Source organism: Bufo gargarizans, chromosome 4 (assembly GCF_014858855.1).
Source record: "Bufo gargarizans isolate SCDJY-AF-19 chromosome 4, ASM1485885v1, whole genome shotgun sequence".
Classification (NCBI taxonomy): Eukaryota; Metazoa; Chordata; class Amphibia; order Anura; family Bufonidae; genus Bufo; species Bufo gargarizans.
In genome coordinates this window covers 44,527,606-44,554,498 of record NC_058083.1, presented here as the reverse complement: position 1 = coordinate 44,554,498, position 26,893 = coordinate 44,527,606, and the positions used below count along the sequence as shown (strand labels likewise).

Genomic DNA, 26,893 nt, shown 5'->3' with positions numbered 1-26,893 from the left:
TTATATCCATGGTGCTCCCGAGTTTTTCCTGGGTTCATATCCCCAATGCCCCTGAGTGTTTTAGTGATTTGTTACAATGTATCCAGACTAAACAACCCTCTATGAGCAAAATGCAACAGCAGCCCAAATGTCTTCTCTCTACTGCTACTTTGTTACAATGGAGCAGGGCAGGCGATTGTCCCAGCCTGTTCACATCACAGGACATTGTCTAAACCAGTGTTTCCCAACCAGTATGCCTCCAGCTGTTGCAAAACTACAACACACAGCTAAAGGCTGTCCAGGCATGCTGGGAGTTGTAGTTTTGCAACAGCTGGAGGCACACTGGTTGGGAAACACTGGTCTAAACTGCAAACATTTGTGAGGCGGTCTGGAAAGGATTTCGACCTCTGGCTGTAAACAATGCATGTTACCATTCACTGACAGCAAGCAGGGATCTTGCACATGAAGAATATTTCAAACACAATGTAAAAAGATGTTGCATTAGAATGGAAACAATTCCACATTCCAAAGATGGAGGAGAACCAGAAGAGCGTCCCGTCCCCGCAGGGCGCCTTCTTTATGATGGGGCCTCGTAATTGGAAGCAGCATGTTTGTTTCCCATTGAGCGGGTGACAATTTACCTTTCTGCTTGCTTGGCAGTAAACATGACACCAGCAGGATTGCTAATGCAGCTTTGGATGGGACTGGAGTATAAGACACAAAAAGGGCAAAGCCCCTACATTTATGGAACTGAAACTTTTAAGGGAGTCTCAGTGCAGGGGACCCCCAACCCCTGAGCAAGTGTACAACCAGCCCATCAGAGGGGCTATTTATAGGGTACTACAGCACCCTTCATCCATAAAGCATAATTTAAAAGGGATCTAGTACTAGTAGCTGGTTCCCTTTAAGAACAATAATAAAACACAATTCTATATCCTCCCCATACAAAGCAGAATAGACAGAGGATGATAATATTCATTCTCAACATCCATGACAGAAAGAACAGTAATTTTTCTATTTAAATATTAAAAAAAAAATAAAAAAAAAAATTTTTTTGTACAAAAATTGAGCTACAAATACTCTGTGCTGTACACAAGCGTTGATTTACATATGTAACACTCCCCCTACAGTCCATTATGTGACTAGCACTACAGCACACAGCCAGTCTGGCCACCCCAGAAGCTACTGCTGGTTCCAGCATAATCACACTGCGCCCTCTAGTGGCCACAACGAGAATTGCATCTGCTGCAGATTGCACTCAGCAAATCCTCTCGTCTAGAACTTTTGTAGGAACTTGAGGACCAGGTCCCGGAGTCTGACCCTCAGGCGCTCGTCATGTTCACAGATGATGTGTGTGGAATCCTCCTCGAACTGGATAAGAGTGTCCGCCTCTTGTAAGTGCACCATGTGGCCCTTGGAGGTGTCTTCAAGCTTCACGTCTGAGAAACCGTGCTGTGGACGAGAAGAAAAACAGGAAGATCATAGAACTGGGACCATTATAAAGCAAAACCCAGTACTACCAAGCAGCTGTGTATCTAAGCCTATCCTGTCTGATACTGTGCTGCTAAGACATGTATCTAACCCGTAAAAGGTGTTGTTTCACCTTAGACATTGCAATATGCCCCCAGTGTGTGATAGGTAAGTGTCCCATCGCTGGTACTTGCATCTATCTTTAGAACGGCGCCCGCACAGTGAAGTAGTGCGCACCCGACTCATTACTATGAAAGTGCCGAAAACAGCCGAGCAATGCACTCGCCTATTTTCGGCAGTCCCATTGAAGTGAATAGGAAGCGTGGTCACTGCTCCATTCACTTCTATGGGGACGACGGCTCTTTTCGGCGCTCCTATAGGAATGACTGGATAGTGGTCGTGTATGCGCGGTGCGCCCTCCTTCACGGGTCCCGCACCTATCAGACATTGGGGTATTTTCTAGCAATTTGCCCCCAATGTCTGAGGTGAGACAACCCCTTTAATAGTGTATCTAAGCCTATGAGGAGGGATTGTGTTTGATTAGCTGGTGTAGCTGACCTTAAATCGTGTATCTGCAAAAGGTTTATCTAATGCAGGCATGCTCAACCTGCGGCCCTCCAGCTGTTGCAAAACTACAACTCCCAGCATGCCCGAACAGCCTACAGCAGGGCATGGTGGGAGTTGTAGTTTTACAACAGCTGGAGGGCCGCAGGTTGAGCATGCCTGGTCTAATCCTATCGTGTGTGATACTACAGTCCTGATCAAAACCACTTGAAAAATGGGAAAAAATCCTATTTAGCATGGCTGGATCTTAACAAGTTTCCTAGTAGAGCTTCAACATGCAACAAGAAGAAATGGGAGTGAGACAGAACATTTTTTGAGCATTCAATTTAATGAAAACAACGAATAAACTGAAACAGGCTGTTTTTCAGCTGATCAAAAGTTTAGGACCACACCTCAAAAAAAACTAAACCCCCCCAAAACAGAAATCCAACTTCCAAACATGAACTCAGTAATGAGTAGCTCCGCCGTTATTGTTTCGGCATGCTTGATGCAAGCATTTCCATGAGGTGAGTGGGAACATTTCTCCAAGTGGTGAAGACGGCCGCACGAAGGCCATCTACTGTCTGGAACTGTTGTCCATTTTTGTAAAACTTCCCTTGCCATCCATCCCCAAAGGTTCTCAATTGGATTTAGATCAGGGGAACGCGCAGGATGGGCCAAAAGAGTGATGTTATTCTCCTGGAAGAAGTCCCTTGTCCTGCGGGCATTGTGTACTGTAGCGTTGTCCTGTAGAAAAACCCAGTCGTTACCACACAGACGAGGGCCCTCAGTCATGAGGAACGCTCTCTGCAACATCTGGACATAGCCAGCGGCCGTTTGACGCCCCTGCACTTCCTGAAGCTCCATTGTTCCACTGAAGGAAAGAGCACCCCAGACCATTATGGCGCCCCCTCCACTGTGGCGCGTAGGAAACATCTCAGGTGGGATCTGCTTGTCATGCCAGTAACGTGGGAAACCATCAGGACCATCAAGCTTAAATTTTTTCTCATCAGAGAATAAAACTCTCTTCCACCTTTGAATGTCCCATGTTTGGTGCTCTCTTGCAAAGTCCAAACGAGCAGTTCTGTGGTGTTCAAGGAGACGAGGTCTTTGAAGACGTTTTTTGTTTTTGAAGCCCTTCAGTCTCAGATGCCGTCTGATGGTTATGGGGCTGCAGTCAGCACCAGTAAGGGCCTTAATTTGGGTCGAGGATCGTCCAGTGTCTTGACGGACAGCCAATTGGATCCTCCGGCTCAGTGCTGATGACATTTTTTGGGTCTTCCACTTGACTTTTTTGTTCCATAACCCTCAGGATCATTTAAGAAATTCCAAATGACTGTCTTACTGCGTCCCACCTCAGCAGCGATGGCGCGCTGTGAGAGACCCTGCTTATGCAGTTCAACAACCCGAACACGTTCAAAAAGGGAGAGTTTTTTTGCCTTTAACATCACAACGTGTGACTACCTGACAGACAATGACAATGAATCCACACCTTTGATTTGGCCTTTTAACCCCTTAAGGACATAGGGCGTACCGGTACGTCCTAACTTAAAATCTTAATTCCGGCGCCGCTGGGGTTAATCGGAACGGGATTTCGGCTGAAATCATTCAGCCGGCATCCCGTAACAACGCAGGGGGGGGTCATTTGACCCCCCCGTATCGGCGATCGCAGAAAACCGCAGGTCAATTCAGACCTGCGGTTTGCTGCGCTTTTTGCCGTTTCTGATCCCCGCGGTCCCTGACCGCGGGGATCAGAAACTTCAGAGTGCCCGAAATCAATATTGTTAACCCCCCCCTGCACCCCTGCACGATTTGATGGCGGCGGGTGGTGCAGGGGGGGTGTCGCATGCAGTGGGGGCGTTGCGGGAGGCGGGCGGTGCGGCAGGCGGGATCGCGATCCCCCGCCCGCCTCCCATTGCATAATCGTTGGTGTACAGTGGGTATACCAGGGTGCCAGCACATTGCTGGCACCCTGGTATAAACGGCTGACATCGTTGATGCGATGTCAGCCGTTTAACCCTTTCCATACAGCGGTCCGTACGGACCGCTGTATGGAAAAGGTTAACAGTAAGAGGGAGCTCCCTCCCTCTCCGATCGGGGGGCTGCTGTGCCTTTGCAGCCCCCCGATGGGAGAAGGAGAGAGCCCCCAGACAGCCCCCCCAGAACCCCGTCCTTACCCTTCCCCGTCTGCGAAGTTCTGACCATAACTGAGCAGACGGGGAAGGTTCCCATGGCAACAGGACGCCTGATCAGGCGTCCTGCTGTCCATGGTGCTGAACAGATCTGTGCTGAAAGCATAGACCTGTTCAGTGTAAGTAAAATACAGTGCAGAAACCTATATAGGTTCTGTTCTGTATTTTACAGACATCAGACCCACTGGATCTTCAAGAACCAAGTGGGTCTGGGTCAAAAAAATCAAATAAAAAGTGAAAAAAGTTAAGATAAAAAAAAAAACATTTATCACTGAATAAAAATTAAAAAAATAAAATACACTACACATATTAGGTATCGCCGCGTCCGTAACGACCTGATCTATAAAATGGTCATGTTACTTTCCCCGCACAGTGAACGCCATAAAAATAAAAAAATAAAAACTATGAGAAAATTGAAATTTTGCCCACCTTACTTCCCAAAAAAGGTAATAAAAGTGATCAAAAAAGTCGCATGTACGCCAAAATAGTACCAATCAAACCGTCATCTCATCCCGCAAAAAATGAGACCCTACTCAAGATAATCGCCCAAAAACTGAAAAAACTATGGCTCTTAGACTATGGAAACACTAAAACATGATTTTTTTTGGTTTCAAAAATAAAATCATTGTGTAAAATGTACATAAATAAAAATAAAGTATACATATTAGGTATCGCCGCGTCCGTATCGACCGGCTCTATATAAATATCACATGACCTAACCCCTCAGGTGACCACCGTAAAAAAAAAAAAAAAAAAAAAAAACTGTGTAAAAAAAGCAATTTTTTGCCATCTTACGTCACAAAAAGTGTAATAGCAAGCGATCAAAAAGTCATATGCACCCCAAAATAGTGCCAATCAAACTGTCATCTCACCCCGCAAAAAATTAGACCCTACTCAAGATAATCACCCAAAAACTGAAAAAACTATGGCTCTTAGACTATGGAGACACTAAACAATTTTTTGGTTTTCAAAATGAAGTTATTGTATAAAACTTACATAAATAAAAAAAATTGTATACATATTAGGTATCGCCGCGTCCGTGACAACCTGCTCTATAAAATTACCACGTGATCTAACCTGTCAGATGAATGTTGTAAATAACAAAAAAAAAAAACATGCCAAAAAAGCTATTTCTTGTTACCTTGCCGCACAAAAAGTGTAATATAGAGCAACCAAAAATCATATGTACCCTAAACTAGTACCAACAATACTGCCACCCTATTCCGTACTTTCTAAAATGGGGTCACTTTTTTTGGAGTTTCTACTCTAGGGGTGCATCAGGGGGGCTTCAAATGGGACATGGTGTCAAAAAACCAGTCCAGCAAAATCTGCCTTCCAAAAACCGTATGGCATTCCTTTTCTTCTGCACCCTGCCGTGTGCCCGTACAGTAGTTTAGGACCACATATGGGGTGTTTCTGTAAACTACAGAATCAGGGCCATAAATAATGAGTTTTGTTTGGCTGTTAACCCTTGCTTTGTTACAGGAAAAAAAATATTAAAATGGAAAATCTGCCAAAAAAGTGAAATTTTGAAATTGTATCTCTATTTTCCATTGAATCTTGTGCAACACCTAAAGGGTTAACAGTTTGTAAAATCAGTTTTGAATACCTTGAGGGGTGTAGTTTCTTAGATGGGGTCACTTTTATGGAGTTTCTACTCTAGGGGGGCATCAGGGGGGCTCCAAATGGGACATGGTGTCAAAAAACCAGTCCAGCAAAATCTGCCTTCCAAAAACCGTATGGCATTCCTTTCCTTCTGCGCCCTGCCGTGTGCCCGTACAGTAGTTTACGACCACATATGGGGTGTTTCTGTAAACTACAGAATCAGGGCCATAAATAATGAGTTTTGTTTGGCTGTTAACCCTTGCTTTGTTACTGGAAAAAAAATATTAAAATGGAAAATCTGCCAAAAAAGTGAAATTTTGAAATTGTATCTCTATTTTCCATTGAATCTTGTGCAACACCTAAAGGGTTAACAGTTTGTAAAATCAGTTTTGAATACCTTGAGGGGTGTAGTTTCTTAGATGGGGTCACTTTTATGGAGTTTCTACTCTAGGGGTGCATCAGGGGGCTTCAAATGGGACATGGTGTCAAAAAAACTGTCCAGCAAAATCTGGCTTCCAAAAACCATACGGCGCACCTTTCCCTCTACGCCCCGCTGTGTGGCCGTACAGTAGTTTATGGCCACATATGGGGTGTTTCTGTAAACAGCAGAGTCAGGGCAATAAAGATACAGTCTTGTTTGGCTGTTAACCCTTGCTTTGTTAGTGGAAAAAATGGGTTAAAATGGAAAATTAGGCAAAAAAATGAAATTCTCAAATTTCATCCCCATTTGCCAATAACTCTTGTGCAACACCTAAAGGGTTAACGGAGTTTGTAAAATCAGTTTTGAATACCTTGAGGGGTGTAGTTTATAGAATGGGGTCATTTTGGGGCGGTTTCTATTATGTAAGCCTCGCAAAGTGACTTCAGAGCTGTAGTGGTCCCTAAAAATTGGGTTTTTGTAAATTTCTGAAAAATTTCAAGATTTGCTTCTAAACTTCTAAGCCTTGTAACATCCCCAAAAAATAAAATATCATTCCCAAAATAATTCAAACATGAAGTAGACATATGGGGAATGTTAAGTCATCACAATTTTTTGGGGTATTACTATGTATTACAGAAGTAGAGAAACTGAAACTTTGAAATTTGCTAATTTTTCCAAATTTTTGGTAAATTAGGTATTTTATTATGCAAAAAAATTAATTTTTTTGACTTTTTTTGACTAGTATCATGAAGTACAATATGTGACGAAAAAACAATCTCAGAATGGCCTGGATAAGTCAAAGCGTTTTAAAGTTATCACCACTTAAAGTGACACTGGTCAGATTTGCAAAAAATGGCCTGGTCCTTAAGGTGAAAATGAGCCCGGTCCTTAAGGGGTTAAAGGCATGTGGTCCTAAAATTTGGATCAGCTGAAAAACAGCCTGTTTCAGTTTATTCGTTGTTTTCATTAAATTGAATGCTCAAAAAATGTTCTGTCTCACTCCCATTTCTTCTTGTTGCATGTTGAAGCTCTACTTGGAACCTTATTAAGATCCAACAATGTAAAATATGATTTTTTTGCCATTATTCTAGTGGTCTTAAACTTTTGATCAGGAGTGTATATGATAAGCTTAGATACACTAGCTTAGCAGCAGTCATGTGTCATACTGTCTGCTGAGCAATGTACCTAATCCTATTATGTGTGATACAGACTGCTGAGCTGTGTATCTAATCCTTTTATGTGATACTGTCTGCTGAGCTGTGTATCTAAGCCTATCATCTGATACTGTGCTCCATCACGTGTACATTTAATGAGAATGGTGAATTCCAGCAGCTTTTCCAGCACCTACTGGATCCATATCTGTTTCCTTTACCTATAGGCCAAATAAACCCATTTCTGTCTTCAGATGCCACTAGGGGGAGCTCTCTTCCCATTGATCTTCCTAATCCATGTGAGCTACATAGAGCTCCCCCTAGTGGTGGCTGCTGGCAGCTAGAAGGTTAGCGTTCAGCCTTATGTCACTGCAGAGGATTCGGAGCTGTGTATCAGAACCGAGCTCCCATTTCTAGGACTAGAATTATGAAATTAACCTGAACAGAATTTTATAGACTTTTTAGATTATATAAAACAAAGAATTTATATTTTATGGTCAGACCCTCCCCACACACACACTTATCTATAGTAGCGGGCATGAGGGGAATATTTCTCACTTTCTCCAGAGTTTGGACGAACTGTTCCACGGGGATGGAGCCGCTCAGCAGTGGCTTGCATTGCTGGCTCTCTGGATTCTCCTCAGTCGCTCGCTTCCTCTTCTTGCTGGACTGGGCTGGCGCCGCGGGTTTAGGTGGAGGCTGAGGAAAGAAGCAGAAACGTCCTCCCTTCAATACAGGCGGAAGAATGAATTTAAATAGCAGCGCCCCCGCCCCTTCATATACTCTGATGGATCCCCAGTGTGCCCGTGCGTCTGCACAGTTCTTCCCCCCTTTAAGCTGGCTATGCACATCAGAGGCATTTTGGCCAAACGCACCGATTTTGGTGGGATCGACGGACCACCAAATGTGTATTGGTGGGGTCTCCTGACTATGCCCTGACGGCAGATGTCTGCCATGTTGAATGTGAACTTGCAGGGAGATAAGCCGCCTGCTACATGCTGAGCCAAGCATGCATGTGTGCGGGGGAGATAGCTGCAGCCGAGCCAGCATTCAGCCGAGAGTTATCTCACGTATGGACGGCCATTAGCACCAGCCACATCACCCTGTGCTTGTTTGTGTGCCAATGGATGCAGGTGCCGATGGTAAAACCCTGGTTCCAGATAAACTATTCGGTCACCAGATTGGAGCTGAACTGAGGAACTGACGATTATATCTGTTGTGTGTGGAGTTCCCCTTTAAAACAGTTGTGCCAAAAGGAACGCCATCGCCTCTCACCTGCAGGACATGCTTGTTGTCTTTGGTATAGAGAACGGCAGACACCATAGCCAGGGAAACTCCGGGTTTAATCTCCTTGGGCACCAGGGACTCCGCCAGCTGAACCGGGAGGAAGGAGAATATGTATGAAATCAATCCATTACACGGGGCCCTCGCCTACCCCATCGCGCATCTCACCTCTGGCATGATTTCTATCTTCTCATAGCGCCTCTTGAAGGGCAGGGTCAGCACCTCTGCCCGGCGATAGGACATGGGCGGCGGCAGACAGTCGATCATAAGGTCGGAGCGGTGGGACTGAGACGCCGGTGGCTGGGTGTACTGTTCAGGGCACACAACATGGAGGGGCTGCGGGGAGACAGGAAGGAAGGATACTATGGTCAGGACCCCGCTGAAAACGGTAGATCTGATACTGTGCTATTATGGCGAGGAGGCAGTGCGGGCGTAGGACGTGTGCCCGGTATAACCTACGGCTGACCCCCGCTGCATCTCCAAACCTAGCCATTTAACCCCTCAGATGCAGATGGCAATACTGACTGTAGCATCCACGTGGTTAGACAAAAGAAAGGACCTCCCTATGTCACCCCACGAGTACCCCTGCATTGTGACTCTGAAGGGGGCTGATGGGTTGCCAAGATAAAAAAATAAAAATTTATATAATCAAATAAAAAAAATACAAGTATAAAGAAAAATCTTAAACCCATTTGTCCATCCTTGTAGCTTAAAAAATAAAATAAAAATAATCTACAGCTTTTTTTTTTTTATGATACAAGGTCCCAAAAACAGCATAAAAATTAATTTTTTGCAAAAAAGTGGTATGGTCCTTTACACTTAAGGTGAACACTAAACCCAAAATGGCAGAAGTCCATGACGCCCGCCCCCGTCACGCCTTCCCTGCGCTGTAATAGTACCGCCTGGTGCAGGGATGGCCAACCTGAGGTTCTCCAGATGTTGCAAAACTACAACTCCCAGCATGCCCAGACTGCCAACAGCTATCAGCCTACAGCAGGGCATGGTGGGAATTGTAGTTTTACAACAGCTGGAGGGCGAAAGTTTGGCCATGCCTGGCCTGGTGTATCCCTTTAAAGCCACAAGCCTCACCTGGACTTCCTTGAGAAGCTTTGACACTTGGATGAAATTGAGACGCGTGTCGATGGGGCAGTAGACGCATTTCATGGCCAGCGGCTGGTACGGAGCCAGGGCGTCCAGGTAAGAGAAGTCCGGCTCTGCGAACACAACAAGGCAGGGTCAGGAAACCTCACACAACTCAAGGAGCCTTCAAGAAAAACGCCAGCTGAGATTGGAGGCCATCGGGTCCCTTCCTACATACCGGTGAAGATGATGGTGTTCAGGCTGGACTTCCCCCACAGCTCCATGAAATGCACCACGTCTCCAAAGCGCAGGGTGGGGTGACCCGTAAACACCACGCACGGCTGCTTGAAGTCGTTACTGAAGTCGCTGTGGATGTTGGGATAATGCTTCAGTTTATTGGTCTGGATCAACTGGGAAAATGGAAATAAAGGTGGTGCAGCACACTGAGCTGGAAAAGGCCACAAATATCAGGGTACATGCATTCTACTAGTGCCACCGTATGCAGGGGAGGCATTTATACATTTTGGGACACAGCTCAGATATTCTAATAGTAAAATAAAGAGCAGCCACAGATATTATAGTGGTATAAATGACAAATTCACATTAGGGATACTAGTACGTGGAGGCTTTTAGGCACGATTTGGATGTCAATGTTCTTACCTCGGCATGAGGAAATGGAGGTTCTGGGAGATAGACCTTATTCTGCTTGTTGTGGCAGAGCCTGGGGAAGAAACAGAGAAAGCTCATTGTACTGGTGTCTGCTGCCATCTTGTGGCTGAGGAAGTCTACTGCATGAGTTGGCAGAAGGCCGTGGTGACACATTCGTTCATAGAGACTCGTTGTGCCGGGGCCACTACTGCAGCAGTGTTCGCGACCAAACCGGGACAACCTAATGTTTGTCTAATTGAGTGCTGATCCTGGGAGCCAAGAGGACACTAGAAGAAACACGTCTAACTTTTCCACGACAAAGGTTTTAAATTCTTACCTACACCCTCATAACCTTACAATTTATGATAGGCACCTGGCACATGCATGAAAATGCCACTCTGCACTTTACGATCATAGATGCCTTTATGCGATTTTGAATTAAAGCGTAACATTTTGCAAAAAGTTAATGCTATGACACCGATGCAAGCAGAGGTTGGGACGGGGGGTGAGTACCACCATAATGGCTGCTATGGGGCCAGGGACAACAGCCTGGCTGTGCGGGCATGCTGGGAGTTCTAGTTTTGCAACAGCTGGAGGCACACTGGTTGGGAAACACTGCTCTAACCCTTATATTCTAGTCATAGCAATGACGGGTAAAATCCATTCTTGGCAGTAAAAGGGTTTTAAGGCCAAGCATTTCCCCCCCCCCCCCCAATTTCTGCCTCTCAGTTTTGCCGGGGTATTAGGGTATGATCACATGGCGTCTTTCGCTGTGGTACTTTGGCGAGGACACCTGCGCTGAAATTTAGCAGGTGGCCACGTGGTTTCTGTCTCCGATTCATTTCAATGGGAGGCAGCGCTGAGGAGTGTGGAGCAGCAAAGCCACGGTCACGCTGAGAAGGCATGTCCACGGGTTTAAGCCACCGCCCAGCAATCCTCAGCGCTGCCACGGCCACGGGTTTAAGCCACCGCCCAGCAATCCTCAGCGCTGCCACGGCCACGGGTTTAAGCCACCGCCCAGCAATCCTCAGCGCTGCCATGGCCACGGATTTAAGCCACCGCCCAGCAATCCTCAGTGCTGCCATGGCCACGGGTTTAAGCCACCGCCCAGCAATCCTCAGCGCTGCCATGGCCACGGATTTAAGCCACCGCCCAGCAATCCTCAGCGCTGCCATGGCCACGGATTTAAGCCACCGCCCAGCAATCAGCGCTGCCATGGCCACGGGTTTAAGCCACCACCCAGCAATCCTCAGCGCTGCCTCGCATTGAAACGAATAGGAGGCAGAAACCACGCGTCCACCCGCCGTGTTAAAGGCCCCTTAGGCCTCATGCAGAACACTTTATATGAAGTATATGCAAAAGTTAGTCAGTGCCGACAGCGAACCTAAAGCCTCACAACGACCGTCTGGATGAAAGAGGTGCATGCCCCTGCGGGAAGGGGTTAACGTCGCAACGTTCAGGGCGCCGCTGATCGCTATCCAACTACATACCACTCCGCAAAGATCTGGGAGAACTCGAGGGAGCTGTTGGCCACGGGAGAAATGAAGTAGAAGGGGACGTTGGAGAGTCCGGCAGAGTCGATGTACTGGAACAGGCACTCCAGGAGGTCGTAGATGACGCCAGAGGGGTAGCACGGCACCAGCACGTTACCGCCATTACGAATCGTCATTGCTGTGGGGAAGCAGAATCACAGGTAACACGTGACGTACCTACGCAACTTTCTTACATACTGGGTTTCAATTCTTCACCCTTTTCAGAACCTCTGCTTGCTGACAGTGAAGGGGAACATTCTTACTTACACTGAAAAGGCTGAAAATGTCCTGCTGAGGATTTGCTACAATGTATCGGTCCTATGTAAACGTAAACACAGCAGCACAAATCTAAATAAATCGAGCAGGACTAGGTCATCCGTCTCCATTAGGATACGATATTCCATCCTAACTCTGCTGCAACATCGCCACATATGACTGACTTCCCGGTGAGCCTGTGTTTATATAAAGGTAGGCAGCCAATCTAAACAGGCTGAGCTGCAGTGTAAAGTATGGTGAAGGGCCAGAGAAGCAGTCCGATCTCCTGATGGGATAAGAGATCTATCAAATTACTTTACATTTGAATAGACTACAGGATTGCTCATGATAGCTGTGCCCTAATGGATCAGAGCGGCAGTGTAAATCAGGGAGATGGGACCAAACAGTAGCGTGAGCCCAGAAGTTTTTCGGCCCGCCTGAGAAAAAAATAAAATGATGGATATGCTTCTAATGAATTGATTTTTGTAGCTTACCCAGATTACTGCAGAACTCGCCCACCATGCCGTCTGGATTGGCAGTGGGAATCTGGGTGAGACCGGTGAGGATGAGGACGTCACTGTTCTTAAGAGATGTCTGATCCATTGGCTAATATTAGGCAAAAACAAGATTAAAATAATTGGTCAGAAGAACCAGTGATTTACATATAAAGCAGCAATGTGGCCCTGAAGTAGACCCGCAAGAAAAAAGGGGGGGGGGGGCAGTCAGCACATCCCAATGCACAGGTGCACGACACCATGGCTAGAAAAAAAACACACACACACAACGCCGCAGCACTCTGCAAACACAAATTACATACAATAATGCCATAGACATAGAAGATATTCTGGTGCTAATTCTACGCTTATTTAGTAAATTTGTGATTCTTGGTAAATACATTTTGTACAAAATTATTTGGGCCCGTCTGCCTGCGTCAAGGCGATCTCTATTAGACAGTAACCTAACACTAAATACTACCTGTTATGTGTCATAACAGCCACCATAAAATTCAGGGAATGCAGGTTCAACGTGCATGCTGGGTCCATTCTGCCTTTTACCATTTTTTGTCCAATAATGCATGTTGGTACCTGCATTCCCTGGATTTAATGGAGGCCATTATGGAACCAAAAATGGTAAAAGGCAGAGTGGGCCCAGCATGCATGTGGAACCTGCATTCCTTGTATTTTATGGCGGCCAGTATGGCACATAACAGGTTACCGTCTTATAGAGATCGCCTGGACGCTGGTAGACGGGCCCAAATAATTTTGTACAAAATCTATTTGCCAAGAATCTAGAATAAGCGTAGGATTAGCTCTAGAATATCTTCTATATCTATGGCATTATTCTACGTAATTTGTGTTTGCAGAGTGCTGCTGCATTGTGTTTTTTTTCTTCCTAAAGTGGACCCCTTGCATGAAAAGTGCCATTAAAGGGGTACGGCATTAAAATCTGCATAATCCTGTGTATTCAACCTCGTTTAGATGTAAGGCTATTGCCAACCGGTAATCCCAATCCCTCCCTGCTGAAGTCTGAACACTGCCTGTGACATGCTGCGTGCTGCTGCACGGGGTAAGACTAGGCGCTCGATTTATTTTTTTGACTAATTTGACTAATTTGCCCAGCAATGTAATTTTTTTTTTTTTTAATATTGACTAATGGAATATTTTTGGTCCAGGGAGCTGTACCAGTGCAGGCTGTGTCGTGGGTTCAGTCCCAGTCAGCAATGCCATTAACCCTGGCGCAGGCAGCAGGGACTGAAGAGACCCGACACAGGCTGCGCCGATACAGGAGCCCAACACTGACTCTAACAGCCGGAATGGAGAAAATTGATCCCAGCCATGAAACTCCGCAGAGGCCAGGGTCATTATACAAGCGATGTCCCCTAGTACAGCTACATAAAGATATAAATAAGGGTTAATAAAAGTTTATAAAAAAATAAATTAAAAAAAAAAGCAATTTTTTCCATAAACATATGTAAAAAATGATTAGGCTACAGTCATCTCCATCTAGGCATTTCGGTAATCTGTTCCCAGTAGAGGAACGGACTGCCAGAATTACCGTATCCGGCGTAGTCAGACACTTCCGAATTCCCATCGACTAGAATGTGTTTCCAGCTGAAATCTGGCATTTATACTGGAAACCTGTCAGATCTCATTACGGTCAATGGGGATCCGGCGGTGTCTCTGCCAGGAACAGAATACCAGAATGCATAGACCGAGATGCGAACGTAGCCTTACGGTAATTTTTATTGCTAATTTTATTGTTTTGTGTGTATTGTTATGCTGTTGACACAATGCAATATTGTATTTTGCTCATTTTTAGGGATTAATAAAGTTTCTTATATATTGTGGATTTATTTGTAAAAATTATTGTAAAAAAAATAAAAAAACACATGCACATATCTGCGGTATCACCATAATGTGCACAACAAAAGATACTATTAATTAAACCTTCCCATGAATAGAGCTGAAACGATTACTCGATTCAATCGAGTAATTCGACACAAAAAAAATCCTCGATGCAAATTTTTTGTGTGACGTGATCACGGAGCGGGAGTGAAATGCTTGCTATTACTCCCGCTCCGTGGTCTCCCGCTGGCCTGCAATACTCACCTTTCCAGCAGGGGGCCTCCGGACACTCCACAGCACATCCATGGTCCTGCACTGCACTGACCTCCTGACGTACGCACGCCGTGACCTGACGCGCTGTGCGACTTCTGACGCAGAGCAGCGCGGAACGATGGAGTGTTGGCGGCGCCCCTGCTGGAAAGGTAAGTTGGTGCGACTAAGGCCGAGCGCCCGGAGTACACAGCGTCATAGCAATCAATGACGCTGTGCACTCCGGGTGTCAGGAGGAGCGGGGGTGGAACTGGGGGAGTGGAGCTGATGGCACTGGGGGGAACTGAAGCACTTGGGCTGATCACCCAGGGGGGAAACAAAAGGGTGTTGGGGACTGATGGCAGGGGGTCGGATGAGTTTTTATAAAGGAAAACATTCTATTAATTAATTTTTTCTTATTAGATTATTTTTTACGATTTAATCGCGTAATCAATAGAATACTCGATTACTGAAATAATAGTTTACTGCAGCCCTACCCATGAGCGTAAAACAACAAAAAATAATAAAGGAAAAATAATGTAACTATTTGATTTCCCCCCTCTGCTCAAAAACAAAAAACCTAATCAAAAAGTTCCATATATCCCACAATGTACTAATGAAAACTATCTTGTCCCGCAAAAACTAAACCCATATATGGCTACATTGGCGGAAAAGTGACGGTAACAAACTATTGTTTTTGCATGTTAGGTGTCATTATAGTGAAAAAATAATAATACTGTGATTGTACGGACCCATAGAATAAAAGTAACACGCTAGTTATGCTGCACCATGAATGTTGGAAATTTGAACAGCCACCACTGCAGCGCAGATAGGTGGCCGGGAGGGGGAAGTGCTGCGCATGTTTGCCTATGTGCACTCCCATGGTCCCAGCCACCAGAGGCCAGCGCTCTCTTATTGTATCTGAATAAACGATGCACGGCTATTGCCAACCAATCATCCCTTGTATGCCTGCGACAGGCTGCGTGCTGCTGCACAGGGCACAGTCCCTTGCCTCTCCTGTATCTGGGGCTAGCCAGCTCACAGTATGGAGTGACACAGATGATCTGACCACAAGGCAGTAGTTATACAAGAAAATATTGTGTTATTATATTATAATAATAATCACTGGTAACTCACCAATTATCTTCATGGGACCCCGCTACGTCTATAAGGACTCACCTGTGGGTGGGTAGTTAGAAGTGAAGACCCCGACACATAAGAGACCTTTTCATAATGGGACTGAATAATCCAATTAGAGCTGCCGAGAGCATAACCGGAACTGAGCGGCGTCACCTGTACGGCACCAAAAAGCTCCTGCAAAGACAAAGGGAGTGTGATACACCATATCACCAGCAGAGGGTGCAAGGACACCACAGTTTATAAACTGTGTAATACAGTAGGATCCAACCACGGGGTAATGTCCCCCCAGTCTCATAGGCGAGAGGTGCAGACCCTTCTTACAAATTCTTTGCCGTTTACTCTTCCATGGAAAAGCCTTTAAATTCCAGACAAGACTGAAGACGCTGCTAGAGTGTAAGCTCCTTGGCCACAGCAGACAGCAAGCAGGGGTTTTTGAAAATAGAGGATTTAAAACAACGTATAATAAGTTTGAAACAGTTTCATATTAATACTCTATACCAGGGATGTTCAACCTGTGGCCCTCCAGCTGTTGTAAAACTACGATTCCCAGCATGCCTGCACAGCCTACAGCTATTAGGGCACGCTGGGAGTAGTAGTTTTGCAACAGCTGGAGAGCCTCAGGTTGGCCATCCCTGCACTATACAATCTGGATATTTCTTCTAGGGCTCAGTGTAGTTGGAAAGACTGGGAGTCCCACAGGGAGGGGATGCATGTGGACATTCCTTACATAGACCACTCACGCCCTCATCCAAATAAACAGCGGATGTCTGACTACAGCAGTAACATACTGAAGAGCAGCTCTGAAGCACAAACTGCTGCTGTAAAATTAACACGTATGAGCTCGGCAGAATTTCGTTACAGTCCATAGTGAGGGGCGACCTGATAAAATCGCCCTCCTGCCCTCGCCCGTCACTTACTATTTTCTGGGAGTACCCCACGAGCTGTATCTTGCTGAGCGCGGCGTTCACCTCCTGCATCGTGTAACACTTGCGCCACGTGAACACCTCGACAGCGTCCTTCAGGGGGGGCGGCAGCTGCCTGCAGACGACAGGTGGACGATTAGGAAAGAGATCCTCAAGTGGTCAGTAAACAGCTCTCCATTCACTGCGCAGGTCAGTGTAAGTTACTGCACCCCACCAGGCCAGGGGAGGCTATGACTGTGGAGCGAGTGAGAACCTATCCCCCCCCCCCCCCCATGTATAATGAAAGGATCAGCAGCTTTGTAATATACATGTGCTCAGTGCTTCAAATCATTCAGATTTTCAAGATCTTTGCTTGCTGTCACTGAATGGACACATTCTTGTTTATCTCCAGAGGCTTAAAAAAAATAAAAATAAAATAAAAAAAAAATCGGTCCTGCCTATACAGAGTCTTATTACACAAGGGTCTCCTTTTAACATGCCTATAGGAGGGTTGTCCTAATCTGCCCTGGAACCTGCATAGTAAAATACCTGCTGTAAGATCTGCACATGCTCACACAGCGAGACGCTTCCTATACAGGTCCATAAAAGGGCTGTACAGGATCAGAAAAACATGGCCGGCCTCGTACCAAAACAGCGCCACGCTTGTCCACAGGTTATGGGCAGTATTGCAGGTCTGTTCCATCTTTTCACTGGATTTTAAGCTGCAATACCCGACTGGGGGAGAGCGGGGGCGCTGTTTTACTAAGAAGCTGTCATGATCTTCTATATAACTCCAGGACTGACAGCTCTTACCTACACTGAGACATTTGGGCTTTAACTGTAAACAATAAATACCTTCACTGACAGCAATCAGAGATCCTTGAAAAAAAAAAAAATATATACACTGTACCGAGCTGCAGCCGTGTGAGCAGGAAAGGGTCGGCCTCTGATTTTAAAGGGAGTCTGTCAGCAGTTTTGACCATGCAAAAACTGCTGGCAGCGATAGGTAGCGGGAGAGCAAGGTAGGCATATAGATGGCACCTGCTGCAACACTCGGGACTGAGGGTTTAACCAATTAGATGCTGCAGCCAACAGCAGAGGTGTGAGACAACCCCCCTCCCGCACAGGTCTGCCCATGGGTTGTCACAGCAGGGTCTGCCAGCTTTGTACAACTATTAGGCCTAATAGGAGGATGACTACTAATAGGTAAAAAAATAAAAGTCTAAAAAGATAAAAAACAATCAACTATACATAATTATCTCCATGTCTGTAAAAATAAACAAATATAAAAATGAACGCATTACTTATTGTACAAGGTGAATGCCGGAAAAAAAAAAAAAAAAACACTGCTGGAATTGCAGTTTTATGGTCCTCTCCCCTGCAAAAATTGGAATAAAAAGAAATTACAAAGTCCTATGTACCCCAAAAAAAATCATAATAATGACCCTCACACAGCTCAAAGGAAAAAGCAAAAAAGTTATTTAAAAAAATAAAATAAAAAATAAATAAAATAAAAAGGCTTCGTCGTAAAGGCCCCCCAGTCCTTTAGGGGTTAAGCTTTCTGTGTTAACCCTTACAGCCCAGGCGCTGCGGCTTGTCGGCTGTACGCGTGTACCTCTGATTGTCCTTGCGCTTCCACATGGTGGCGGACTGCGCCTTCGGGACCCGTTCCACGAAATTAACCAGTTCTTCCATGAGCAACCTGAGCGGGAACAGAGAGGTGACATAGAACTGTCAGAGCAGTGCATTGTGGGAGCTCGGACCACAACTACAGAGCGAGAGCTGAACTGTTGTCAGTCATGTGACCTGACTGCTGACTGTCTCCACGGGCGATATCCATATATAGAAAGTTAGTAAAGTTTCTAGGGTGCAAAATGTTACAGTATAAAAAAAATGCTACAATGTATCAACCCTGGTAAGGAAAATATTTAAAGTGATACTCCTCCTGTTAGTACAGGAGATGCCCATCTTAGTCCTGGCATTCAGGGGCACGTGTCTGTATGCCCAGGCCCCGGGCAGAGGTGGTCATAACCCAATTGGGCACCTGCATCTCCAAGACTGGAGCAAAAAGGGAAACCGCACGGAGCGTCCTGCCCAGACAACCGCTATATATCCCCCGGAGTATCACTTTAATAGATTTACACGTTTCTTGCATATAGCGGGGGCCGCTGTGTTTTACCTGCCAATCTGTACGGTGGGCTCGGTGGCGTAGACGGTGCCGGTGAATCCGGTGTGCTCGGTGATGTATGGCAGTGCCATCATACAGTGATAGTTAGAGATTAGGATCACATCTACAGTAGACAGATCTATGAGCTGCGTCTGCAAGGAGAGAGCAGAATATTAAACGAGTCTGCAGGGCCGAGCCGCTCCCTGCGTACCCCACCCAGACGGGCGAGGGAGGACATCCGTAATACAGACTCATACACCACAAGGTCACCCATACCGTGTCGGCGGTATAGGGGGATGAGAAAATACAGCCATATATAATGTAGTGTTATAATATACACCCCTGCAATTGGGACATGTACATTCAGACGTGGCGTGCTCCGTTTTTAAAGGGATTATGACACAAATAAAATACATATAAGAAGTCACATGACCCGTTTATGTTTTCTCCCTACATCTCCCAAAACCCTTTGCATGCACTGTATATGATTAGTCCTAGTCAATCTCCTTCCCCCCTCTGGTAGCTGTGAAAACAGTCCTCTGTGAGTTAGCTAGTCAGTCACCTCCCCCCCCCCCCTCTCTGGTAACTGAATATAGTCCCCACTAAGTTCCTTAGTTACCTTCCCCTACTGGGAGTTGTGAATATGCTCCCAAGTAAGTTCCTTAGTCAGTCGCCTTCCCCCTCTGGTAGCTGTGAATATAGTCCCAAGTAAGCTTCCTAGTCAGGCATCTTCCCCCTGTAAAAACGGTACCCAGTAAGTTAGTCAGTCACCTTCCCCCTATGGCAGCTGTAAGTATAGTCTCCAGTAAGTTCACTAGGCAGCCGCCTCCCCCCTCTGGTAGTTGTAAATATAGTCCCCAGTAAGCTTCCTAGTTAGTCACCTTCCCCTCTAGTAGCTGTGAATACAGTCCCAAGTAAGCTTCCTAGTCAGGCATCTTCCCCCTCTAGTAGCTGTGAATATAGTCCCAAGTAAGCTTCCTAGTTAGTCACCTTCCCCTCTAGTAGCTGTGAATACAGTCCCCAGTAAGCTTCCTAGTTAGTCACCTTCCCCTCTAGTAGCTGTGAATATAGTCCCAAGTAAGCTTCCTAGTCAGGCATCTTCCCCCTCTAGTAGCTGTGAATATAGTCCCAAGTAAGCTTCCTAGTTAGTCACCTTCCCCTCTAGTAGCTGTGAATACAGTCCCCAGTAAGCTTCCTAGTTAGTCACCTTCCCCTCTAGTAGCTGTGAATACAGTCCCCAGTAAGCTTCCTAGTTAGTCACCTTCCCCTCTAGTAGCTGTGAATACAGTCCCAAGTAAGCTTCCTAGTCAGGCATCTTCCCCCTGTAAAAACGGTACCCAGTAAGTTAGTCAGTCACCTTCCCCCTATGGCAGCTGTAAGTATAGTCTCCAGTAAGTTCACTAGGCAGCCGCCTCCCCCCCCCTTTGGTAGCTGTGAATATAGTCCCAAGTAAGCCTCCTAGTTAGTCACCTTCCCTCTCTAGTAGCTGTGAATACAGTCCCCATTAAGTTCCCCCTGTAAAAACGGTACCCAGTAAGTAAGTCAGTCAGTCACCTTCCCCCTATGGCAGCTGTAAGTATAGTCCCCAGTAAGTTCACTAGGCAGCCGCCTCCCCCCCCTCTGGTAGCTCTAAATATAGTCCCAAATAGGTTACCTAGTCACCTTCCTTCTCTGGTAGCTGTGAAAATGGCACCCAGTAAGTTACCTAGTCAGGCTCCTTCCACCTCTGGCAGCCACACATATAGTTCCAAGTAATTCTGCAGAGGTGGATGCGTACATTGATATACACTGTGTCACATGTACAACCCCCTACTCTGTACACGCGTGTGAATATCCTTACAGACTTACTTCTGGGAGGCAGAATTCGGGCACAGAGTCCACAAATACATGTCCTGAGCACTCCTTCAGTTCCTGCAGAGACAGAACACACATGACAGCCCACACGTATGTACCCCCTGTATGTCAGTCAGGACAGGGGAATTGCGGGCGATTACAGGATCAGAGTTCTGCCGCAGCACAGAGCATTTCAGAGGTAAATATTACAAAATAGGAATGGCTGTAGAAAGCACACCATGTGAAGCATATAGGATACAGAGTAAAACAGTAGGAGGAGTAGGGTCCCCAGCAGCACAGAGGATTTCAGGAGAGGGCTGTGCTGAACCTCTAAGTGATCACAGATTGATAGTGAAATGGGCAGGACTCACAGCAGCACAGAGTATATCAGGACAGAGTGTGCTGATCTTGTAGGAGGTCACAGACTGATACTGAAAGGAGCATGATTCACAGCAGCACAGAGTACTTCAGGAGAGGAGTGTGCCAATATTGTAGGAGAACCGATTGTGGAAGGGGCAAAATTCACAGGAGCACGAAGTATTTCAAGAGAGGCGTGTGCTGATCGTGTAGGTGGTCAGAGACATATAGTGGAAGGGGCAGATTCACAGCAGCACAGAGTATTTAAGGAGAAGGGAGTGCAGACCTTTTGAAAGGTCACTGACAGAGCTAAATAGTGGAAGGATCAGGGTCCCCCAGCAGCACAGATGATTTCAGGACAGAAGTGCACCGATTTTGCAAGTGGGAGGGACAGACTGAGGGTTACATAGTTCAAAGCAGCACAGAGTACTTCAGCAGAGGAGTCTTGCGGGAGATCTCGCCCAGCATCTTTACCTTCTCCAGCTGGGCACTTCCATCCTTTGAGATCCAGCCGGGCAATTTGGACAGACGAGTGCTGCGGGAAAAAATAAAGAATCCGGTCACATCCGAAGCTGCGCTGAAGATAAATTGCAATCTAACTGCACCAGGCGGTAACAGTCATCCTCCACAACGCACTGCTCTCTGGAATTCTAAACGCAGCTTTGGATGTGACTGGAGCATAAAGCAGTAGAAAAACTCTAGAGCTCGGTATCTGCAGGGCTCCTTACCCGTATCTGCAGATTTTCCCAGAAAATGTCGTATATGGCGGCGTTTACCTTCCCTTCGCAGGGTGAAAGGGTTAACTGGCGCCATAATAGGATATTAAATCCATCACCTGGGATAACGTCCTGTCTGGGAGCCTCTCCCTGGCAGACGGGGTGATTTACAGGCAGGAGGAAAGTGTGATTGATGAGCGGCACACACTTCACCTGTCACCGCTTAGCAGCTTTTACTGAGACCAGAGCGCAGTCACAGATTCCTTAAAGGGACAGTGACACCAAAAGGTCCAGACACGTCGAGAGGATCGAGATAAAATTCCTTTAATCCGGCATCAATGGGAGCAACGAGTGCCGCATCATCAGCTGGTCGCAATTACGGACATAGGGACCGCAAGTAAGTGTGGGAGCTACTACTGCAGACTGGTGACCACCCAGCTCGCCCCGACCCCTCGAACCGTCCCACCGCCAACCGTCCCACCGCCCCGACCCCTCAAACCGTCCCACCGCCAACACCCCTCAAACCGTCCCACCGCCAACCGCCCCGACCCCTCGAACCGTCCCACCGCCATCTGCCCCGACCCCTCGAACCGTCCCACCGCCAACCGCCCCGACCCCTCGAACCGTCCCACCCCCTCGAACCGTCCCACCGCCCCGGCCCCTCGAACCGTCCCACCGCCCCTCGGACCGTCCCACCGCCCCGACCCCTCGAACCGTCCCACCGCCAACCGACCCCTCGAACCGTCCCACCGCCAACCGACCCCTCGAACCGCCCCCCAGCCACCCTCCCCCTCGAACCGTCCCACCGCCAACCGACCCCTCGAACCGTCCCACCGCCAACCGACCCCTCGAACCGTCCCACCGCCAACCGCCCCGACCCCTCGAACCGTCCCACCGCCCCCTTGAACCGTCCCACCGCCAACCGCCCCGACCCCTCGAACCGTCCCACCGCCAACCGCCCCGACCCCTCGAACCGTTCCACCGCCAACCGCCCCGACCCCTCGAACCGTTCCACCGCCAACCGCCCCGACCCCTCGAACCGTTCCACCGCCAACCGCCCCGACCCCTCGAACCGTTCCACCGCCAACCGCCCCGACCCCTCGAACCGTTCCACCGCCAACCGCCCCCTCGAACCGTTCCACCGCCAACCGCCCCGACCCCTCGAACCGTTCCACCGCCAACCGCCCCGACCCCTCGAACCGTTCCACCGCCACCCGCCCCGACCCCTCGAACCGTTCCACCGCCAACCGCCCCGACCCCTCGAACCGTTCCACCGCCAACCGCCCCGACCTCTCGAACCGTTCCACCGCCAACCGCCCCGACCTCTCGAACCGTTCCTCCACCAACCGACACGATCAGGACTCCAGGAAAGCTGTGTGACACCCCCTGTAACGGCAGCCATATTGGCATTCACCCAGCTTTCCCAGATTCCTGAATCCGTCTAGTAAAGCAGACAACAGGGTCACTGTACAGACTTGCCATTCAGGAAAGTTCTGGGTGGCCATACTGGTTGTCCCCCAGCTTTCCCATTACCAGATATACTGGGGGTCACCCTGTTGTACCTGTGCACCAGAGGGAGCGGGAGAAAGCTGAGGACCGAGGTCATGTCCAGGCTGCAGTCCAGCATGATGGTCGTGGACTTGAACTTCAGGATGTTGCATGGCAGCGTGGGATGGCCGGACAAGCAGTACTGAAAGAGACAAGGAGGGAGGGAGTAGTAGTCCGTGAATTAACAGAGCGGTCAAATATTATGGCTTGGCACAGTGGAGAGAAGAAATGAGGCATCTGGCTAATCATACAAAGGGTTAAGCAGGACAACACACCCCTGAGGTGCCCTCCTCCCCTGGGAAAGCTGGGTAATAAGTAACATGGCCGCCATGTCAGCACGCATAGGAGGGGTCGCCCAGCTTTCCCGGAGTCAGACCAGGCAGGGGAAGTCAGCTGAAATGCAGGCTACATTGCCCATCACCCAGCTTTCCCAGGAACAGATAGAAGATGGAACATCACGCTGGTTTTTATCCAGAAGCAGCGACCTAATACGTCCCACAGCTGAGGGTTTGTTACAGTTGTATCCAGGCTGGACAATCCTCCCCTGCACTGATACATTGTCTAGACTCCATGCAATGTAACAAACCCTCAGCTGTGAGGTGTATGAGGTCACATGACAGCCATTGTGAAGGGACTACAAGTCTCAGCATGGGATGGCAGTGAAGGCAGCCCGCTCCATCCACACAGTCCGGGCTACATTACCCACCAGGGGGGGGGTCCAGCTTCTGGCAAAACTACAACACCCAGCCTGGAAGGGCCGACTGGGAGTTGCAGTTTCGCCCACGGGTTGGAGACCACTACTATAGAGGCTGCAGCATGCTAGGAGAGGCCATAGCAGTGCGCATTAGCGCCTGCCCTACACTCAGCCCGCGGCGGCGGCCCTCGCACAATCTAGACCGCGCAGAATACGGACATAACACGAGCTCCTCACCAGCTTCATTGTAGAAGGCTCCCTTTCCTGGCCGCGCACAGCCCGCCGGGATCTGTAGTTCTCCGCTCTGCCGTGACGTCACCGTGACGTACCCCCGACGTCCCAGACATGCTTTTTTTTTTTTTTCTCCCTCTAGCTCCGCTGTCTTCTCCAGTCTGTCAGAAGGGGCGTGGTTATTATGTCTGCCTCGCTCAGCATTCTGGGAGGTGTAGTCGTCTCCGAGAGCTCCCCTCCAAGCTCCCTGGGGAGAAGCCAGCGGTGTCGGGAACTACAACTCCCAGAGTCCCGCCGCGGCCGTTCGGCTGAGGAGCTGCGCGGAGCTGAGTGTAAACATGGCGGTCGGGAGACAGACAAAGACGAGTCAGGCTGGGATGTGAGCGGCGGGGGAGACGCTGGGGGCGAGCTGGGCACGGAGGGCGGGCGTCGTCTTCGTCAGCATCTCATCGGGAGCGAGTCAGGCCTGCCGCCCGCTGGGAGCCGAGGCTCGGTGACTAGACAGGTGAGCAGCCCGCCGTCCTGCCAAGTTCTCTCCCAGGAGGACGGGACGTGGGGCTCCGGGGCAGCGGGGACCGGGCTGGAGGAGGAGGAGTGTGTGATGTGTAGTGTTATTATATACTGATCTGTAGTATTATATACTGCTGTGTGTGATGTGTATTATATACTGCTGTGTGTGATGTGTATTATATACTGCTGTGTGTGTGATGTGTATTATATACTGCTGTGTGTGTGATGTGTATTATATACTGCTGTGTGTGTGATGTGTATTATATACTGCTGTGTGTGTGATGTGTATTATATACTGCTGTGTGTGTGATGTGTATTATATACTGCTGTGTGTGTGATGTGTATTATATACTGCTGTGTGTGTGATGTGTATTATATACTGCTGTGTGTGTGTGATGTGTATTATATACTGCTGTGTGTGTGTGTGATGTGTATTATATACTGCTGTGTGTGTGTGATGTGTATTATATACTGCTGTGTGTGTGTGTGATATGTATTATCTACTGCTGTGTGTGTGTGTGTGTGATATGTATTATATACTGCTGTGTGTGTGTGATATGTATTATATACTGCTGTGTGTGTGTGATATGTATTATATACTGCTGTGTGTGTGTGATATGTATTATATACTGCTGTGTGTGTGTGATATGTATTATATACTGCTGTGTGTGTGTGTGATATGTATTATATACTGCTGTGTGTGTGTGTGTGATATGTATTATATACTGCTGTGTGTGTGTGATATGTATTATATACTGCTGTGTGTGTGTGTGTGATATGTATTATATACTGCTGTGTGTGTGTGTGATATGTATTATATACTGCTGTGTGTGTGTGTGATATGTATTATATACTGCTGTGTGTGTGTGTGATATGTATTATATACTGCTGTGTGTGTGATATGTATTATATACTGCTGTGTGTGTGATATGTATTATATACTGCTGTGTGTGTGATATGTATTATATACTGCTGTGTGTGTGTGTGTGATATGTGTAGTACTCTAATATGTAGTAGTATATACTACTGTGTGTGATATGTACTGCCGTGTGTTTGATATGTATTTAATCCTGCTGTGCGTGATATGTGTTATATATTGGTGTGTGATATATAAGTTTTTTTTATATATTATGTACTGCTGTGTGTGTGATATGTATTGTATTCAGCTCTGTGTGTGATGTATATGCACATTATATATCACTGCTATGTACACATGACATGTTATGTCACTGCACTGTGTGTATAATATATACTATTACTGTATACTCTTCTGTGTATACATACACCTTATGTATCTGTCACTTGTGATTTTACTATATGTCCCTGTTGACTGTCGTGAATAATTCTTATAGCGTGTCACTGTTATACCGCTGCTGTGCGAGAGTGTATTGTATACCGCTGCTGTGTGTTATGTTGTGTAGTAGAATTATTATGGCTGCAGCTGTGCTGATGTACATGATAATCTATATGATGTCGCCCCTGAGCCTTCCACAAGGTGTCTAGTCGATAGTCAGCCGCATCCCGGGCAGTGTGTGTATAGTACTTGTATTGCGGTAGAAATACGGCTTTCTAAGTGGTATCCGTATATATGTATAGTCACTGCTGTATACAGGTATATTAGTGATAAAGTGCTGTCACATCTATTTCATCACGTGCAGTTATATATACAGTGTAATCCCTTCCTATATCTCACTACACACGTGTGCTGTACAGTTATATATACGGTGTGTAATCACTTCCTATATCTCACTACACACGTGTGCTATACAGTTATATATACAGTGTAATCACTTCCTATATCTCACTACACACGTGCGCTGTACAGTTATATATACAGTGTGTAATCACTTCCTATATCTCACTACACACGTGTGCTGTACAGTTATATATACGGTGTAATCACTTCCTATATCTCACTACACACGTGTGCTGTACAGTTATATATACGGTGTAATCACTTCCTATATCTCACTACACACGTGTGCTGTACAGTTATATATACAGTGTGTAATCACTTTCTATATCTCACTACACACGTGTG

The 26,893-nt window shown here is 47.1% G+C and overlaps 2 protein-coding genes across 10 annotated transcripts in view; one reads left to right on the top strand and one right to left on the bottom strand.

The window, feature by feature from the left end:
- Nucleotides 1-1,036: 1,036 nt before the first annotated feature.
- INTS9 (integrator complex subunit 9) lies at nucleotides 1,037-24,495 on the bottom strand. The gene is made up of 17 exons (XM_044289509.1): nucleotides 24,349-24,495; nucleotides 23,432-23,559; nucleotides 21,628-21,688; nucleotides 20,812-20,874; nucleotides 18,976-19,115; nucleotides 18,412-18,498; nucleotides 16,812-16,932; nucleotides 15,934-16,068; nucleotides 12,655-12,766; nucleotides 11,864-12,044; nucleotides 10,386-10,446; nucleotides 9,964-10,135; nucleotides 9,735-9,859; nucleotides 8,814-8,981; nucleotides 8,637-8,735; nucleotides 7,920-8,060; nucleotides 1,037-1,431 (listed from the first exon to the last, which is right to left on the bottom strand). Exons 1-17 carry the CDS (start codon nucleotides 24,355-24,357, stop codon nucleotides 1,255-1,257), a joined length of 1,980 nt encoding a protein of 659 aa, XP_044145444.1. The 5' UTR covers nucleotides 24,358-24,495; the 3' UTR covers nucleotides 1,037-1,254.
- Nucleotides 24,496-24,622: 127 nt separating this feature from the next.
- HMBOX1 (homeobox containing 1) overlaps nucleotides 24,623-26,893 on the top strand; it is a 78,640-nt gene continuing 76,369 nt past the window's right edge. For all 9 annotated transcript variants that reach the window (XM_044289512.1, XM_044289511.1, XM_044289510.1 and 6 more), the window contains exon 1: nucleotides 24,623-24,847. The gene's annotated coding sequence lies outside the window, so the exon portion shown is untranslated. The remainder of the gene's footprint in view (nucleotides 24,848-26,893) is intronic.

Coding starts and splice junctions, on each gene's coding strand:
- INTS9 (XM_044289509.1), bottom strand. Junction 21,689..23,431: donor CCGCTCCCTCTGGTGCACAG/GTACAACAGGGT, acceptor TTTTTCCCGCAG/CACTCGTCTGTCCAAATTGC. Junction 18,499..18,975: donor CCCACCGTACAGATTGGCAG/GTAAAACACAGC, acceptor GTTCCCGCTCAG/GTTGCTCATGGAAGAACTGG.